Raw genomic sequence first — 20,208 nt, 5'->3', positions numbered from 1 at the left:
CAACTTCCCTACTGCCTCCCACTCACCTGGTGACCAGGGTCCTCCCTTTGCCCAGGTACCTCAGGGCCATGGCGCCGGGATGGCGGGGCTTGCCACGGCCACCTCCTCTATCTCGCCCTCCTTTTCCAGCTCTGCCTGAGACTACATATTCCGTCAGGGGAGCGGGACTCATAGGGAAGAGCGAGGCAAGGCGAAAAGCCCGCCGGCGCTGGGGGTCACGTGGAGCTCCGGCGGACGCGCCTCAGGAGCTCGAGCAGTCCACGCCTCCGCGAGCGGAAACCTGCAGTGGCCACAGCAGCCCACGCTGTCCTTCCTCCCTCGCCAGGCTGCGTCCGCCCCTGCGCGCGTGTGAGAAGAGCGGCGCCGACTCGTCTCCCCCACAATCACACGTTACTGGTATCTCTCTCAAGGGACCGCGCGCTCGGAGCAACCAGGCGCTCCGTTTCGTTTTAAAGGCGCGCAGGACTGTTGCTGCTACCAAAGCGAGCGGTGGCTGTTGTCACCCGTTCGTTTGGCTTGTCTTCTTTTCTCTCCCCAAGCCGGCCCTACCCTTAGGTAGAGTCTAATGGTGGAGGGGATGCGCTGCCCACTTCTGAGATAGAGGGCGAGGCAGCCGCTTGATGGCGGGTCATGAAAGAGCAGCCTCAAATGGGTAGTTATTTGATTTATTCGACTTTTAAAATTATTATTTGTGGGAATGTCTGCCTTAGGAGCCAAAATAACTTGACCGACCTCGGTACTATGAACCTTGACTTAGGGCGCGTTCCTAGGTAGTTTTATACAGGAAAAAAGTCCTACAACTCCCAGCATTCCGCAGCCAGGGGAATGCTGGGAGTTATAAGACTTTTTCTGTCTAAACCGGCATAAGATTGAGCCTTTAAGGGTATCATTTGCTGCTTCATCTCAGCCAGCAAAATGTCTTTGGCTCACCCTGCACGGAGATTTAGCAAGTCCTTTAGAAGCAGGTACAGCTTAATTTATGAATATCTAGTTACTTGTAAGTGAGCTCTAGTGTGTCCAAGGGGACTTTGCACCTATGTTTGGTCAAGCCTGTGCATGTTTACGCAGAAGTAAGCCCCACTAGGTTTAATGGGGTTTGCATGAGCAGGAGGGATTATTGCCCTCCTGTCCTGTTTGTCGGCTTTCCAAAGGTATCTGATTGGCCACTGTGGGAAACAAGATAGGCTTTTGGTCTGATCCAACAGGATTTTAGTTACGTTCTTACTTAAATTGCAAATATACTCACAGAAAGACAAAAGAGCAGTGTGTTTAATGATCTATTCCTGCAGATAAAATGAATGTGCTTAGGCTCCAATCCGGTTTCTATTTATTTGCGAGTAGGTTCCATTGAAAGGAGTTATTCTGAGTAGATATGGGCTTCAGTATGATTAAACTCCCACTCACGCAGTGGGACTTTCCCCTTGCTCTTTCCTCTGTGCAGCATCTGCTTGGCACCCAGATGTGTTCTCAGTCCACTCTCTAGAGCAGGTTTGGGGAGGGGCTTCAGGGAGAACCGGGGAATTGTTCTGCCGATGGTTTCCGTTCCACTGGTAGGTGTTCAGGATTGGATGCAAGCCATGTATAGGAGTATGCATAGAATTGGGCTGTTGGACTGCAGTCTTATCCATACATACTTGAAAATATGTTACAATGCATTCACAAGATTAAACATAAACAATGCAAAACAGTTTTGATAAGACTAAAAAGGGTCTCCAGATTAATCAGGAAGCAGATTTTTCATGTTTTAAAATGATTTTTAATAGAGGTACTTATACTAACTGCAGATGGCAAGTTAGTATAAGAAAAAATAAGAAACAATGCCTCTTTTAAGACTGCTGCAGTTTGATTGGTGCAATGAGTCCATCATTAGGTAATGGAATTCAGGGTCACAAGATGTGGTGATGGCCACTGTCTCGATGACTTTGTTGCAGGAGTAGACAAGTTAATGGAAGACAGGTCGATCAACAGCTAATGGCCATGATAGGTTAATGTAACTTGTGTTCATAGGCAGTAAGATGGGGCAAACCACGAGGCTGGGGATGCTTGTAGGCATCCCGTCTGACCACACACTAGATGCTGGACTGGATGGATCCTTGGTCTGATCCATCAAGGTGGTTCTTGTGTGTAGAACCATTGAGCTGTCCAGAAGTGTGGTTGCTTCTTGGAAAAGTAGCTGCATGTGGTCTAAGATGTATCCCTCTCAAGTTCTACCACACTGGCAAGGTTGATAGGAGCACATTCCTGGCAACTATTTTCCACACCTCGTTTCCCCTCCCATTAATGGGTGTTGTTTAAACTTGACTGGGGTTCACACAATTAGTATAAGATAAGAGGTTGTGATGAGTTCTTTATTTTTTAAAAAAGATGTTATCTTGTCTTTCATGAGGGCACATGGTAGTCACTGAAATTGGAAAACACATTCCATGCTAATTAGGAATAATTCATCCATTTTCAGATCCACAAGTGGGGGCTTGCCCTGTGTGCCTTCCTTGTCAGAAGTTAAGATGGTCATCTACCAAGAGCAGGGACTGCCTTGGCATCTTCCTTGCGGGGTGTATACCACTTGGTGCCTCACAGCTAAATATGCAAACAAGCCAGTGGAAAGGCAGTGTTTGAGGTGATAGGAAAGCTCTGGACATGGCATTCAATCTACATAGGCCATTTGCCACATTTAGATTATCACCTGATGTTGAAGATGAGTGAAATCCCCTTTAGGTTTTGTACAGCTGTCATGAAGACGATGACATCATAAATCTGTTTGTAGTAAAAAGCAATTCAAGTGGATGCAAGGAATAATTTATTAAAATGCCAGTCACTGTGAAAGCCCTGAGTTTACTTTACATAGTTACTATCATGTTACAATGCCAGAGCAAACCTGGGGGTGGGGGCAGGTTGGTGGATCACTTTCAAAGTTCTACCTGTTCACACAAGTTAAAATGGGAGGCTTTGGTGTTTATTTTAAGACCAGCAGATCTTTATCTTTTTTGTAATCCCCTCCTGCCCCCTACCCCCAAACAATGTGGTGCTGGTGAGATTAGCTACATCAGGTAGAGGCTGATACTGTGACATCATAGATGAACTGGGTAGTTGTATCCAGGAGATCCAAATCTGCCCCTGGAACAACCTGTTTTTGGTATCTGCAGAGCTTTTCATGAGTGTAACCAGTGCCTCTGGGAGGGCAAATATGCCTCCCCTGCCTTCAGTCCTTCCTAGCAGATCAAAAACACTGTTCAAGTTGGACTATTTAGTTTACTAACCAAAAATATTGTTCAGGTTGTACAGTATAGTTTACTAACATATAAACAAATCATCTCTACTAAATAGGACACTATGTGATAAGGTGTTATTGTAAAATTAGTGTCGTAAAAAGATAGATACGCACAGGTGGAAGTTCATTCAAACTCAATAGAAGTAGCCCATAACAGCTTGAACAATTGAAACTAATTGCCTGCTGTATTGACAGCTCTGACTATCCAGCAGTGAGTCTCTTAAGACTACCTCTCTTGGGTCCAAGATTTCTTGGCTGGATTTGCCTGGAGCCTCTTATATCTTTTCCCCTTCAGATAGGATGCATATCTGAACTCCCTCGGACTGCATGATTCACCAGGATTATGTTTGTTACTTCTTCTTTGTACTATAAATATCATATGGCCCATCTTGTTCTTGACTGCTGTTTACTTGAGGTAGTACACTGTAATCTGGATGGTAGGCATAAAAGATTTTGGTGTAAAGTGGAACTAGATGTCCTTTGTAATCATCCAAACCTGCAATTTATGATTCAACTTCCTTTTAATTGAAGACACTTCTCTAGCTCCAAATAAACTCAGGTACATCACAATATTAAATCCTTTCCAAAATTACAAGATGGCAGTAATGAGAAAGTACTGGTTAAACAAATGTTTATTCTTAATATCAATATTAGCTTGAAAGTTTGATATGTAATACAATATTTACTATAGCATCTCCCTACAAAATATAAACAAACAGCACATACTTGATGTTTTCCAAAGTTTGTACACAGTACATAAAAATGTCTTGCTGCTTATTCAGTACTCTGCCATGACTGCTGCTTTTACATCTGAAATTTTGAAAAGTCTAAAAAGATTTCCTTTATTTTTCACACTTGCTTTCCAAGTACATACAGTATAACAAATAAGGCATCTAGAAAAGTCAGGTTCCACATAAAGGATTTAGACTACTATTTAGCAGCTCAAACACAAATTGCAGAAAAAGAACTATATGTGCAAATAGTTCTATGCCCAATGCTATTGCAAGCAGTCTGCACTTGTTTAATATAAAAGCTTGAGAAATACACTGATTTGAACACACCAGATTTGAAATGACATGTTAGGCCTTCCATTTATTAGTGTACACATCTCTTCCTACCTCACTGAGCATTGTGATAAAAGATGTAAAAACCCAGGATGCTTCATGCTCTTCCACTGAGTTTCAGTCCTGGCATCGAAGGAATACCAAATAATGCCAGGCACTAAAGCTTTGCTTGAACCACATTGGGATAACATGAGCATCTGTGTAGGGTATTGGCTATATTTCTGTGATTTCTTTAGTGTTTCCATTCTGGTAAGCAACAGCAGACTGTAGCAGACTTTTTTTCTAATTGCAAAAATATTTTGCACATTATTTTTTTCCTTGTCCCGCCATTTGCACAAATGGTAATTTGCTCACATTGGATTGGGGGTGAGATCCTAAAATTTGTGCAAATGAGATAGTGTTTTTTTAATCCCTTGTCTTTCATAAGAGCACAGATATAGCTGTCCAACATACTTAGTCTTGCCTTGTCAATTTCCTTGTATGTTTCAACTGTTAATGGGAACATGGAAATGGAATAGGTAATATAGAAAGAAATTGACAGAGAGAGACTGCATATAGGCCAATTTGCTGCACAGTTGTGAAGGGGTGAGGGAATAATAGTAAGACAAAGGAGGAACCCATTTGCACAATTCTGAGAGCCCGACCTCCCCCCCAAATTTAAAATTGAGTGAGGTGCACCAAAGTGGGATGGACGGATACACACACAGTATCTCCACTTGGCAATGTAATCCTCTTGCTATTACATGTTGAAGTGACACTTGTCACTGTCCTTTTATTTTTCAGCTTCTAAATTTGAGAAAATTTCCCTTCCCATTTACTTCCAAAATCTTAGAAGCTGTGAAGTAAATGGGGAGGAAATTTGTGCAATAGTAGTAACTGTTCCAAGGAGGAGCCCATGAAAACGGGGGAACCAATGCCTGTGGGCAGGGACTGTCAAGAAATATTTTTGTAAGCCACCATGAGAGGCTTTTTTGGCTGAATGGCGGGATAAAAAATGCTTAAATAAATAAATAACTCCCCTTTCTGGACTTGCTGGAGACTTGGGAAAGTGTTGAAAAGGAGAACACTGAGAAGTATCACGACAACACGTAATAGCAAGAGAATTGCCAAGTGGGAGATATCCCCCCCACAAACACACACACAAACTTTGGTGCACTTACTTTGTTCAGAACTTTTTTCTTTTTCAGTGCTGCAGGATTGCAGAAATGGATTTCTCCCTTGTCTTACTATTGTTCCACAAATTAGTCCATATGTAGTCTTGCCATGCCAATTTCCTTCCTACTCCACTTTGGTGCTCCTGTTGACAGCTGAAACATGCAAGGAAACTGACAAAGCGAGACCACACATATCAGACAGTTGAATCTGTGCTCTTGCACACTTGCAAAAGGAGAATTAAACAAACAAAAAAAGACCTCATGTGCACAAATTTCAGGATTCCTGACTTTGGAGAGGCAGCTGGTGCAGTTCTTTCCTTGCTGGCTCTGAGGCTGAGGAGAGTTGGAGTGTGGATTCCTGGATCCAAGGTCAGAGCGCTGTCTCCGACTTTGGATCCAGGAATACAAAGTATCCTATGGCCAGTCAGACACTGTCTAGAGGCCATAGGATTGCTCTCTCAATCAATAAAATAAATATAAAAACAATACAAGACTAAAACAATCTGTGGCTAGTTATTTGCTCAACATTACCCACATAGCAAGAGATCCCCAAGATTTAAAGCAGTGCCCTGGCCCTTGGTGGTGCCCTCCATACAGCACAGCCCTCTCTGAGCTGCAGCAACTCTTTTCATAAAAAAAATGAACCCCCTTTTTCACTCTCAGTCACAATAGCCCCATCTAATTTGACAGCTGTCAAACTAGCCGTGGTTATTGCATTGGAAGCAAAAAAGGAGGGTGCATTTTTCTATGAAAAAGAGTTGCTGAGGATTTTGGCAAGTGGAGATTTGAACCCTGGGGATAATCTTGCTAAGGGGATGATCTACACCCTATTTCCCCACCTATCAAATGTCAAACCAACCTATATGCAGTATTGTCATGGCTGTTATCTTGTATGTTTGACAATTCAAACATACAAGGTTCCAGGCAAGACAAGCCTATATATTTTTAACAGTTGGAGTTTCACAAGTGCCCCAATTAAAAAGGAAAAGGAAAGGGGGCATTTTCATACATTCTCCAGGGCTGGGAAAATGCGGGGAAACATATTTCAGCCCTATCTAAAAGTGTGTTGTTGTTGTTTTAAAAAGGCTGCAACCTTGACTGGGGCAGGGGACTTGGTTGCAGGCAAGATGGTCTCTGCTGCCAAATCCCCTGGGATAAATATCAAGATAATTGGAGGCAATGGTTGGATATACTAATTACAAAGCTAGGGTATCCACCCTCCAACCACAACTAAGAACAATAATCACAATACTATTTTACCTGACAGCCTTGAGAGCTAGATTCAGTAGTGCTTGGCCTAAAGTGTATGAGAAATTATGTATTAGGGGAGACTATTATGAAAGGCCTTGGCTTACAGTCTGAGAGAAGTGTGTTTCCGAAGAAGCAGTATCTCACGAAACAGGTTAATGTACTGGACTCCTGTTGGTGCAATGAAACTACAACGCTAAAGGTGTAATGAAACTTCTACACTAAAAAATTGGTGTATACAGATATGGAAATTGTTAAAATTCTAATTAAAAGTCTTATGTTTACATGTATGTAAAATTGTAATTATTGGAATGGTGAAATGCATTGTGATGAATCTATATTTTAAAATTGGTGCCAAAGATTATGTCTATGTATATATGACATCAAATTGGTGTGTTTGAATGATGATTAGTGTATATTGTAAAATTGGTGCAAAGACTGAGTTTATGCATATATGCAATGCTGCAGTTATTGGAATGTTGATATAGAATTATGATATATAATTGTTATTACAGAGGTCATATAAAGGGTTAAAATAGTATTGTGATTAATTATTGTTCTTAATTGTAGTTGGAGGGTGGATACCCTAGCTTTGTAATTAATAAATCCCCTGGGATACCAGATGAAGATGGCTGGAGAACCGAGGGGGAATGCAGGGGGTGGGGAAGAACCCACATTGAGCCCAAACATCGTCGGGTTCACCATGAGTTTTCTAACAACCCACATTGCATGGCTTATTCCAAAGTGTGGGTTGTCGTGTTGTGCAAACTCACCTATAGGTTAGTAGCCAGTAATGCCACTAACATAAACTGCTTTCCTTTCCACAGCAATTCTAATGTGTGCATTATAAGATAAGCAAACCGTGCTTATAAAAATGTTTAAAGTTGATGGATGCTGCAAGAACTTTACTGAGAGCATTGTGCTTCATGTGTAGAAGGAGTTTCCTCTGTGACTATTTAGTTACGGATCTGTGTTGAATGTGCAGTACAAGAATCTCCAGGTAAATTCAAAAATTCCTGCCAATATTTTCATTAAGACCTAAAAGAAGGGGGGAAAGTTAGATATGTTAGGTATGCTATATGCTTGTAGTGTGGGTGTCAAGCCTCTTTCAGCCCATGGGCGGAATTCAATTTTAGAGAAGCTGTCAAGGGAACAATAGCAAAAATGGCATTAGCTTAAAGTTCTTACTGCCAGTAACAAAGCCTTAGTAAGCTCCACAAAAACCATGAAACCACCAAAAGAATTGGGAGAAAGGGGATAGGATCAAGGAACAGGGCCAATTGCAGAACCCAGATGGGCCAGATTTGTTTTGGATTTCTATGAAACACATAGGATTAAGGGAGGGAGGGAGAGAAATCAAGACTGCTTATTTTATAAAACACAACGGAACAAATGAAACTGCAATCCTAACCATAATTACTCTGGGGCAAGATCTCATTGCACTCAAGATTTGTTTCTTAGTAAACCTGCTGCTTTATGATTTGCACTGAATATTTGATCATTTCCTTGATTATGAATATAAACAGTTTCTGTTGGGTATAATCCACATTTCTAGTTCTTGCCAAAATATCGCTGCAGTACATGAAGAGGACCATTGCTATGGTCTCACACAAAAATACCTCCATTGCAACAGTTAATGTTCTTGCATGTTCTGCTTCAGCTCAGGACTTCATGGCTGCCGTGACAACTATGGGGCTGTCTCAACATGTCACTGGCCCAACACATGCAAAAGGACACACGCTTGATCTGGTTTTCTTGACTGGACAGGAGGATGGTGATCTGGAAGTGGGGGAACTAACATCCACCCCCTTGTCATGGTCGGATAACTTCCTATTGAGGTTTAGACTCTCGGTGGCCTTTCCCCTCTGCAAGGGTGGGGGGCCTATTAAAATGGTCTGCCCCCGGAGACTAATGGACTCTCTCTGTCGATGCCCAGGTCGCTCTGTGGAATGCAGAGATGACTCGGGCGGTTGACACGATCGCGCCCAAGCGTCCTCTCCCTCTGAGCAGAGCCCGGTCAGCTCCTTGGTATACACCTGAGCTGAGGGCAATGAAGCAAGAGGGGAGACGGCTAGAACGCAGGTGGAGGAAAACTTGTGCTGAGTCTGATCGAACACGGGTTAGAGCTCACTATCGAGCCTTCTCTGTGGCAGTGAGGGTGGCAAAGAGACAGTTCTTTTCCACCAGCATTGCATCTTCACAGTGTCGTCCGACGGAGCTTTTCCGGGTGGTTCATGGCCTGTTACACTCTGGGCCAGGGCGTGAGATGGTTGAACCCTCGGTAGCACGCTGTGACGAGTTTGCACAGCACTTTGAAGATAAAGTTGCTCAGATTCGTCTTGAGTTGGACACCACACTTAATGCAGTTCCACTAACAGAGGCATTCAGAGTGCCGTCTGAGCCAGTTTTATTGGATGAGTTTGTTATTGAGGCCTGAGGATGTGGTTGGCCAAGTCCGGTCGACCACCTGTGTGCTTGACCTTGCCCTTCATGGCTTATTACATCAAATAAGGAGGGGATCGCCGGCTGGGTCCAGGAGGTTGTAAATGCCTCCTTGAGAGAGGGAGTGGTGCTGGCCTCTTTAAAAGAGGCGGTAATCAGACCACTCCTGAAAAAGCCAAACCTGGACCAGGAAGATGTTAAAAACTAAAGGCCAGTGGCGAACATCCCCTTCCTGGACAAGGTGCCCAGGATTTCTAATTGGCTATCCATTCCACTTAATTGGCTACCTGTTCCAGAGATGTAGCTATTCTCACCATTAGACAAAACAGACCAGCATTTACTGGTCACAGATTCCCATAAAGCATCACCTCAATATTTTGTCTCCAAGGAAATATCCAAATCAGAAGTTCAAAGATGCCCTCAGATCTTCTTCCTTGCAAGGAACTCTGTGCATGCTCTGAAACCCACAATTCTACTCAAGTAGGTAAGATGTAACTAATGAAGTAAGAATGACTTTATTGGTTTTAATTTCAAGCTGTGCAGGTGAGGAGAGAGATTACGTGCCTTTCTTTTTCTAAGGAAACTTATTGTTACGCATTGACATGTGGCTTCCCTGTTTAAAATAGTATTTCTCTAAAACTGCTCAGACTTCCCTATGTGCTAAGACTGCACAGGTGTCAAGCTATCCCTTATGTTCTTAGGATATTTTACAAGTTTTTTAAAGTCCTGTGTCTTCTGGGCTTTGGGAAAGGACATCCAGTGCACCTTACTGTTCACTACTTCTAGAGCTAGAACTAAGGTCCTTGGCAGTAGGGTAGAAACTCCTCAAGCAGCTGGACAGCCAAGGATTCAGGGTAGGTTCAGCCTGTGTTGGCAGCCTATTCGGATCCTTTTTGGGGAGAGACCATAATAAAAATGGTCTCTTTACCTCTCCCCATCTACCCCAAGATCCATCACAAAGATTTTGTACACAAAGGGCTTCTCTACACAAGACTTTTATTGTGCGCTCATGATTGGTCACTCATGGTAGTTCGAGTCGTTTACACAACGCCATCAACCTCCAGGGCCTCTCTCAGGCTTTCTGACCATTTCTTAATGGGGAAAATACAGAATTTTAATTGCAGATTGAAGCACTCCAACGGCTCGTGCACTCCCACAATTCCACTATACCGCAATGCCTTTTAGTGGCTGTATAATGAAACATATAGAACTTCCAGAGAAAGGAAATGTGTATAGGAGCTGATCTTAATCCCATAAAGAATCTGGAAGCAGAAGCCTTGGTAAAGGTGCAGGATAAAAGCCTGGTATAGAGAAGCCCAAAGATAGTGTCTGTACTTCTCAAAGGGGACTGTCTACTGGAGCTGTTTAGTATGGCTTAGCACAAAGCTTATTTTCAGCTGCAGAGTCATATAAACTTCAGTTTTTTATCCAGGTTGCTTAGGCAGCTCTTTATCTAGTAAAGAAAATGGGAACTAGCAATCAATTTCAACTTTGTATCATCAGGATGAGGCCCTGCATTAGGGCAGAATGGACAAACTACTAATGATATTTTCTGGAGCAGATTATGCAACTGAGCAAATATGGACATGCCCTTTATCACTAACCTTTTACAACAGCACAAGGTAGTTATGGCCCCCTCGTCTTCTAATCTGTATCTTCCAGAATTTGGTAAATCTTTGCATTGTGCTATGAATGCACGAAGTTCTGTTTCTGGAAAGCCATCTTGCTGGTAATGCTAAAAAGTGATATTTAGTTTCAATGCACAGCAAGCAACTCAAACTACTGTAGAAAAATATCATGGAATAATTTTAATCAGTGGTGACCAGCATATCACTCCCCTTATTTTCAAAAGGGTGGGGGTACTGTGGATAGGCCTGATAGGTGGAAAAGGGCTAGGGGAACAGAGTCAGAGTTTCTGCATATGAGGGATCTGAAAGGTATGCTGAAAAAATGTTTTCACATAATCCCCACCATGATTTGGATCAGGGCTGCTCACACACATAGTGTTTGTGTTGCTTTGCACTCTAGCAGCAGAGAACACGGGACAGACACAAATTCTCCACTGCTGGAGTGATGGAGATGGCCTTCCATTTCCTTCCTGCCATCTTGGAGCTTAAGTAAGGATTGAAGTCTGAGGATGCCTGCTGATAGGTCTACATTCTCCAAAACAACTTTCTTCTACAGGGTCCCCATCACATTTTACTTGAAAGTTGATGGAGGGTAGAGGAGTTGGCATTGGAATGTGTGCCCTTAAGTTCAATTTTCCCACCCTACCCATTGGAGATGCACTGCAACCCCTCTGCTGAATCAGGACCTTCCATCTCAACCAGTCGAGCTGCAGCAGTCACCCCCAGAGCTGCCCCCCTCTGGAGCCAGGCACCCTAATTCAACTGAGAAGATCTGCACATGGAAGCCGTGTTTCACATAGATCCTCTTAACTTAAGATGTGGAAACCCTTCATCCTATTTGCACTGCTATTTTCATCTCTCACTGAAATTGTGGAAGAGTGGGAAAGTGTGGGAGAGCCCACAACCTCCCTAGGTAACTGATTCCATTGTCGTACTGCTCTAACAGTCAGGAAGTTTTTCCTGATGTCCAGCCGGAATCTGGCTTCCTTTAACTTGAGCCCGTTATTCCGTGTCCTGCACTCTGGGAGGATCGAGAAGAGATCCTGGCCCTCCTCTGTGTGACAACCTTTTAAGTATTTGAAGAGTGCTATCATGTCTCCCCTCAGTCTTCTCTTCTGCAGGCTAAACATGCCCAGTTCTTTCATACTTACATTTACATACTTAATACATACTTATATTTTGGCTATTTTAATTCCAACAGAAAAACAAATGGGTAACTTGGCTATGATGGTTGTCTTAGAAGACAGCCATTGAAACAATACTTCAGGAAAAGAAACCACTGCTTGATCAACATTTTCCTGATCAGTAATATGCTTTTTCCAGAAGTTTTTGAAACTCACAACTGGATATAAGAACAACATTTTAAACATTAGTTCTCTATAAAGAATAGTCCATACATACCTTAACTGTTTCATATGTATCTGTAATAAGGGCAATGAAGAGACTCAGAACCATGTAGATAAACAGGCTAATGAAAGAGTAGAGGTAGATGCGACTGAATAACCAAACCAAATAGCTTTTCTGCTGCATTTTTGCAAAAGTGGCAAACATATCATCTCCATTTATCAAAGAGAAGAGACACTCAGAAACCATGTTCAAGGAACGGAACTTGAAGAGAAGGAGCCCAAAAACAAGAGAAAAAAAATAATTGTTATTTATAAAATGTCTAGATGTTTACAACGTACTTACAAATATAAAAATATAATAAATAAATAAATTAATTAAGCTTTGAGGAAACATTACATATTTTATTTGGGGCCATTGTCACACTTAGAACAAGATTTGGGTATCTGAACATTTGGACAGTACTTTATTCTGGTATTGTTTGCATGTACAGGAACCTACATACTCATGGATGAGGTAATATTTGAAACAGTCGGTTGCATCTAGACTTAGTCTTACATAAAGTAGACTAAAAGTAGAATTTATTTCAAAGGGACTGAAACTGATTATGATTCAATTAAATCCCACTGATTTCGATAGATCTACTCTTAAGTATGACTTAATCTGAATCCAATCTCATGTTTTTGGTAAGTCGCCCTAAATAAAGTCGTCTCTATTCACTTTATGACTAAGGAGATAGACCCACCCCTACAAATGTGTTGATAGTGTGCACATCTCCTTCTATATGCGTTTATGGAGGATTTAATGTTTGCGGAAAGAGCTCAGAAAATTTAGATGCAAGACTTTAAAACAAAACAAAAAAACACACCAGCACCAACCTAGATTACAGTACCTTGACATGATACGGGCCCAGCACAATCCAGCCGCAGAAACAGTAACCCAGATAAATCATAGCAGCACAGCAGCAAAACCGAATGACATTGGGCAATGCCGCACGTAGTGTCAAAATAAGGAGCTGCAAAAAAAAAAAAAAAAGCCCCCAAAATCCAATGATACCCATTAGACTTCAGTCACACATTGAATACAGCTCGATAGTAACAGAAAGCAAAATAAATACCAACAGCCTGGAGGTCTCAGAAGATCCTTACATTGTACTTCTGAAAGAAGCCCAGGTAGCGAATCACTCCAAGCCACACGAGCATGGTGGAGGTTCCCAAGAGGATACTACAGACATCGTAGCTCGTTAGACTCTGTATGGAATACAGAAGAGCAAAACAGAATCTGAAAAGGTGTTAGCCTCTGTTCTCGATGTGCACCTTCCCAAAGCCAGAGCGTTGTGACTATGATATAAAGAAGGGTGGATTGCATGGAAACCGGATTGTGTTTATGGCAGCAGTGCAAGTAAGACAGATCTGTGGCACATCCTGCAACAACAACAACAAAATTTTAAGATCTTATCAAATTGCAGTCCCAATCAAAGAGAATACTTAATAGGTATGTGGACTGCATTTTTTGGCCAGACAGCTAGATGAAATCTCTATTTGGTTCAGGACTGAGACCAAAAGCACATGTTACTTTAAAGATGTAGCTAGTTACTCTAGGCATAGCTCTAGAGCAGGGGTCAGAACCTCAGGCCTGGGGGCTAGATTCGGCCCTCCAGGGATGGGGGCTGCCCAGAAGGCCACAGGCCCCCCTTCCCATGTCCCTACCCCTTGCTCCCAACTACTGAGTGTTCAGTGATTTCCCAGCTCCCCCCCCCCCCCATTCTAAAGGACTGAAATATCTCTCCTAAGGCTTAGTTATTGGCAGTAACAGCTTTTAAGCTAATAAATGCTGGTATTTTTTTTAGCCCAAATCCCTTCCTTTTGCCTTTGTCCCCCACTGGATGTCAGCCTTCTCAAAAATAGAATTTAGCCCTTAGGCAGAAAAAGGTTCTGTACTCCTGCTCTAGAGTACATGTAAGGGCTTTGATAAGGATCAAGACCTTAACATACAGGATAAGGGGCATCTAGCTCTTCCCCTGCTGTGCTCCCAGTCCAGATTGGGGGCCCTGTGTCTGCAATTTATATTGCCAAACTAAAGCAATGTCTTCTTTCCCCTTTTTACTCTACTGTGCATGCCCAGAGGTGAACACATTCCCAGTTCACAGCATTGCCTATGTCAATGGGGGAGGAAAACCCCTTTTATGCATTCCCCCCAAATTCAGACTCCACAGTAGCCAGTGGAAAGATATCCAAATGAGAGAATTTAGGGTCTTGTGAGGGATGCAGTTTTAAAATGCTTAACCTAGAATGCCAAAATGCTAGAGGCAATTTCAGTTGGAAGGAGCTTCAGAGCAGAGGAAGAGGCTGGATTTGAATGTTTCTATGTTTTCTATCCAGCATGCCAGTGCCTTACCTTGGCCTGTATTTCCATCTTTAGTGTAGAACCAATTATGGTTAGAACATCACTAACAATGATCATGATATACCATCCATTGACAAATTCCATCAGATCATTGAAAGATACTTCTTTCTTGTAATGATGTTGGAAAAAGGACACAAATTCCTGGAGAGAAAGGACAGAAAAGATAAATGGCCATTGACAAGTTGCAGTTACACTTATTAGGAAACAATTACAAACTTGAAACTCACCCTCTGTAGACGAATTCCTTTAATTACAGATCGTGTGCAGAGAATCAGTGATGCTAGACATGTCAATATGACAAAAGCATCAAAGATCATCATGTAGTGGGTATTCTTCTGTACTGGAGGATGAAAAAGGAACCAACATTTGGTTTATTTTTATAGACATACTAGTAATCTTGATTCCCTCCTAGATCTCATGCTTATTCATGTCCATACATCTGTGTAAGCAAACTTTAATTTGTAAAATAGCCCTGAGCAAAGGTGCTAATTGAGAAGACAACTCTTTACTTCTGAGAGTTGGGCCACAATGGAGAGTAGATTTATATTTGTCAAGCCAACTCTACTGCTCATAGCACAGACCTTAAGTGACAGTTTCACTTTCAAGTGGTTAACTACATGGAAATTTCTGTCTGAAATCTGTTTTTACACATTATCCTGCAATAGACCTGTATTTCCTAAGTGGAACAAGTACCCAATCCCATTTTTTTGGTGACAGTACCTGTATAATACAAACACATGGTTGCCCATGTTATATATTGTACATTCATACACTGCTGCCAAGACACAAGACCTGTCTCCACAGTTGCTCTGCATATAACCATTATAAGAGAGATGGTGACCTAGATGTTAAACCCAGGGGCCAGGATCCAAGTCTGTCATGTCCTAAAAGCCCTGAATTATCAAGGTGAAAGTGACCCATGAAAAGAGTTGGCACATTTGTTTGAGTATCTTCCTGAGGTCCAAAGTACATGTGTCATGACATTAAATGCATCTTTGTACTGAATGTGGAGTTGTTTTTTTAAAAAAGGAAATTGCATCAGCTAAGACAGGGGAGAGAATAATTAATGTGATCACAACAAGCACAGAGAAATGGTTTAACCCTTTCTTCCCTTGCTGTGATCCTTGGGGAAATCCTTTTTCTTAAGATGGCATTTGTTTTGAGAAATGAGCAAGCCTCCACTGGGACCAGTGGAGAATGTTCTCCCAGTGCAAATACTAGCTTCATAGAATCACAGAATAGTAGAGTTGGAAGGGGCCTTTAAGGCCATCGAGTCCAACCCCCTGCTCAATGCAGGAATCCACCTTAAAGCGATAACTCGAAACCTGAAGTTATTGTCATGATGGGAGTATTCAATGCTGGGGTAATGGTGCATCCAGAACCTGATGTCTTTGCTTGGAACAAGGGTCCTCTTATTCGTGTTCTAATGCTACGTGAAGTTTTTCCCTACATGCAAATAGTCTTCATGGACAGAAAAATGATATAGATGACTTAAGATGAGGCTTTTTTTCATGACCACAGCAAGGGAGGAAAGGGTTAAATTGCACCTCCACGCCTTTCTCAGGTCCTATTAATTATCAGCTGATACAGTTTGCACTTGTATCTTAACTACACATTAGATATAAAGACTCATTTAACCACATGTGTGTTTAGGTTCTCTGTAAAAAGATCTGGCCTCCATCAACAGGAGAAAGTGCTAAAGGTGAAATAATTACTTACTTGATCCAGAAACATGCCAGTCTTTACATTCATTGATAGCAATATCATTATCTAGACTTATTTTAATTCTTCCACTATGTGCTTTGTTATCAAATACTATCTGTGCAGGGGGGGAGAGAAAGAGAAAGAAAAAAAAGGTCATTATGCTTATTTGTTACTGTATTTCATTTCAGTATTGCAGTATTTATATCTTTCACAGAAAGATATGAGGCCTTCTACTATGTTAACACACCATAAATACAGACTGAATTTGAAAAAAAATATTTTTCCAGCAAGAAAAATAGGATTGAAAAGTATTACTTTTTCCAGATGCTTGTACAGTAAAGTTAAATGAATGCGAAGATTAGAAGTTCAAATTTTAAAACAGAAGTGTATATGTGTTGCATGTTTCATGCCATTACTTACATGAAAGTGCTTCCATGTAGGTAATACAGTACATACCACTCCTTCATTTTTTGCTGAATCCTAGCTGTCATTGCAGAAATGATCATAGCTGTCATTGCAGAAATTATCATCTTTGTCAAAGTGGGCAATGTTAGTGAAATCAGGCCTGGAGTTGATACATGACATCCTTGGGAATCCCAGAGGGACCCACTACTGATTTCTGACCCGGAGCCCCACCTTGAAACTCCCCACCCCACCCCTCCAATCTGTACTTGAGTCTGGAAGTCACCATTTTAGTTTCCCACAACCTCCTGGGGTATTGTTACATCATGGCTACTGTAGGAAATTAAAATAGCAGCTCACTTCCTAACACTGATTGGAATACTGCTGCTACCCACTGCTGCCAAGTAAGCCTGTCAGGGCATAAGATTGCCCAGCAGAGGACATTTTGGTGAGGACCCCATCAAAACTCTAATGAATGCTCAGAAATCAGAGACTTCTTGTAATCAATGGAAATAGAGCTTCAGTGAAAACAGCTTTTCTACTGTTTCTGCAGCTACCGTTTCTTTGCCCATGTCCAGGCTTGGACAATCACAAGAGGAGATGAAGTGAGGGTTGGTGTGTTGTGAAAACCCAGTGCAGGGTACAGTGGCGGTCATTTTGTACACAATCTAAACTTACGACATGCAGTAGAGCTTGTGAGGTAGGTATGATGTGACCACCTCTGCACTCAGTTTGTATGACATGCCAACTCCTGCTGTATTGTGGGAGATTATGCAAATAGCAGCACACACAGTTGCGGGAAAGGAACCACAATGTTCCCTTCCCCCACTGTGATTGTCCATACCAGGTCCATGCCTCTACCACTGTATCCTTCACCACAAAACTCCAAGTTGTTTCAAAACAGGGATCTTGGAAGAATACACCAAAAAAATTAGATAACCTTGGAGCATAACTTGGGAAACTTAGGGGACGCAGCCTATACCCTCCTTTACCATCATGTTCCATGTTTAAGAAATATTTGCAAATGGTGGACTGAATTGTTGATTTTAAAAGACAGCAATTATCCCTACAGTAGAAATCAGCAATTGGCAGATTTAGCCCCATGATCAGCTAGTGCCATCTGCCCCCCGACCCCAAGTTGCCTTCCCAGACAGAGTAGCAGTGAGAAGGGATGTTGCTGTAGCCCTGGGCCCATCCCGACCTCAAAGTTGCCTTTTAGGTGCGGAAGGGAACTAATTACTGATGTGGGCCCTATAGTAAGTAGGACTCTTTTCAATCAAGTTTCTACTCACCGTCAAAGTGAAATCATAGCAATCTGGGAGTTCATGGTGACGAACCGTCTGGAGATTGATGGCCTTCAGTTTGAACGTGAGCTGCACAGTCACAAGTCTAGAAGACAGATTAGAATTTTATTTCACCATGACCAACAACATGAAAGTTCACAAGCAGCTGTTATTCCAGCTCACCTGTGGAAATCTAGGGTGAAGTTGAAAGGGTTCTTCCTCAGTGTCCTATTTTCGAAGGGCAGCATTGGCTCCACATAAAAACATTCTGTGAGGAGAAAAAGATGGGTAGTTTATACAGGACTAGCCCAAGACATTTTGCTTTGAAACAAGAGCACTGAATGGTACCTCCCCACCCACACCCCAAGTCAAGGTACACAGTAATCAAAGCCAGGCAAGTTAGAAACAAAAGAACATAGGAAGCTGTCTTATACTGAGTAAGTCCATTGGTCCATCTAGCCCAGTTTTGTTGACACTGACCGGTAGCAACTCTCTAGGGATTCCAGCGCTACCTGGAGACGATGGAGATTATTATTATTATTACTATTATTTATATAGCACCATCAATGTACATGGTGCTGTACAGAGTAAAACAGTAAATAGCAAGACCCTGCCGCATAGGCTTACATTCTAATAAAATCTTAGTAAAGCAATAAGGAGGGGAATAGAATGCAAACAGGCACTGGGTAGGGTAAACAGGCACAGGGTAGGGTAAAACTAACAGTATAGAGTCCAAACAACATCAGGTTTTAAAAGCTTTAGGAAAAAGAAAAGTTTTTAGCTGAGCTTTAAAAGCTGCGATTGAACTTGTGGATCTCAGATGTTCTGGAAGAGCGTTCCAGTCGTAAGGGGCAGCAGAAGAAAATGGACGAAGCCGAGCAAGGGAACCTGGGACCTTCCATTGAGCCATGCCCTTCCCAAGTTATTTTGACCCATGAGGCAAAAAATATCACAAGCAAGGCTCCCCATCCCTGGCAGTAAAAATAATAAAACATTAAATAACTAATGATTTGCTGCCCTTTCATGCTACCCAGCATCTGCTGCCTTGAGGCAGCTGCCTCATTCTACCATATGGTAGGGCTGGCCCTGCCACTACAATGTCATTTCCCTTCCAAAACGGAATATTTCTGTTATCAGTTGTGATGAAGCAATGGGTTCCACCTCTCAGGGAGATAAATGCTTATGCTAACATGGCCACAATCCAAAGGATTTCATACATGTGCTTAAGTTTATCTTTTCATAGGAGAGAATCTCTGTGTACTGGGCCCTAGATGGTGCCCTATGTGTCGTAGGTGTCTGCAATGATATTACATATATATATATATCTATATATCTATCTATCTATCTATCTATCTATCTATCTATCTATCTATCTATCTATATATATATATATATATGTATATATGTATATATGTATATAGAAATATTGATGATGATAGGAAATTGATGTATATTTCTTTCAAGTTCCATAAGATTTTTATGAACCATTCTTACTTACACATGCACATACATTGATTTGAATAGGTGAGAGTGTTACCAGTTTCAATTTCTGGATCAATATCGAAAGTGTCATTTCCAGGGCAGATAGTTCCTCGCTTGTAAAAGTATTGGCATATTGCCATAGGTGTCTCTTCTGCTCCTCTCTTTTCATAGGCATGATTTCCAATAGATATAGTACGCAGCTGTAAATACTAAGCCAAAAGCAACAAGTAATTATTTATTATTTATTTTATTTTTATACCACCCAATAGCTGAAGCTCTCTGCAATTCACACAAATTAAACACCATTCAAAATATAAAACAAACAGTATAAAAACATGATATAAAATACAATATAAAAGCACAACCAGGATAAAATCAGTAGCAGTGCAGAAATGCAATTTTAAAATACAGATTTAAAACAGCAATGTTAAAATTAAACTTATAAACTGTTAAAATACTGAGAGAATAAAAAGTTCTTCACCTGGCGTCTGACAGCATATAATGTAGGTGCAGGCGAACAGCCTTATGGAGCTCATTCCACAGCTGGGGTACCACAGCAGAGAAGGCCCTCCTCCTGGTAGCCACCTGCCTTACTTCCTTTGGAAGGGGCTCACAGAGAAGGACCCCTGAGGATGAGGTACATATGGGAGGAGGTGTTCCTTCAGATAGCCTGGCCCCAAGCCGTTTAGTTAATGAACCCTATGAACCTGCCTGACAATTAAGAGCCCTGTTCTCTGTCCCATTGATACACAAGGTCAGATGGGCAGCTACAAGAGACAGGGC

The 20,208-nt window shown here is 41.8% G+C and overlaps 1 protein-coding gene across 1 annotated transcript in view; it reads right to left on the bottom strand.

The window, feature by feature from the left end:
* Window positions 1-7,618: 7,618 nt before the first annotated feature.
* The window catches only part of MCOLN3 (mucolipin TRP cation channel 3), a 37,967-nt gene continuing 25,377 nt past the window's right edge, over window positions 7,619-20,208 (bottom strand). Inside the window, exons 4-14 of the mRNA XM_063117811.1 lie at window positions 19,481-19,634; window positions 18,127-18,211; window positions 17,953-18,049; window positions 16,274-16,373; window positions 14,782-14,894; window positions 14,546-14,695; window positions 13,297-13,398; window positions 13,041-13,163; window positions 12,206-12,412; window positions 10,781-10,911; window positions 7,619-7,772 (exon numbers count right to left, since the gene is read on the bottom strand). Of these exons, the coding sequence (XP_062973881.1) occupies window positions 7,766-7,772; window positions 10,781-10,911; window positions 12,206-12,412; window positions 13,041-13,163; window positions 13,297-13,398; window positions 14,546-14,695; window positions 14,782-14,894; window positions 16,274-16,373; window positions 17,953-18,049; window positions 18,127-18,211; window positions 19,481-19,634 (1,269 nt within the window). The 3' untranslated portion in view covers window positions 7,619-7,765. The remainder of the gene's footprint in view (window positions 7,773-10,780; window positions 10,912-12,205; window positions 12,413-13,040; window positions 13,164-13,296; window positions 13,399-14,545; window positions 14,696-14,781; window positions 14,895-16,273; window positions 16,374-17,952; window positions 18,050-18,126; window positions 18,212-19,480; window positions 19,635-20,208) is intronic.

This window comes from Elgaria multicarinata, chromosome 1 (genome assembly GCF_023053635.1).
Source record: "Elgaria multicarinata webbii isolate HBS135686 ecotype San Diego chromosome 1, rElgMul1.1.pri, whole genome shotgun sequence".
Lineage (NCBI taxonomy): Eukaryota > Metazoa > Chordata > Lepidosauria > Squamata > Anguidae > Elgaria > Elgaria multicarinata.
Note: the sequence above shows the minus strand (reverse complement) of the source record. Positions and strands in the feature narration are given on the sequence as shown.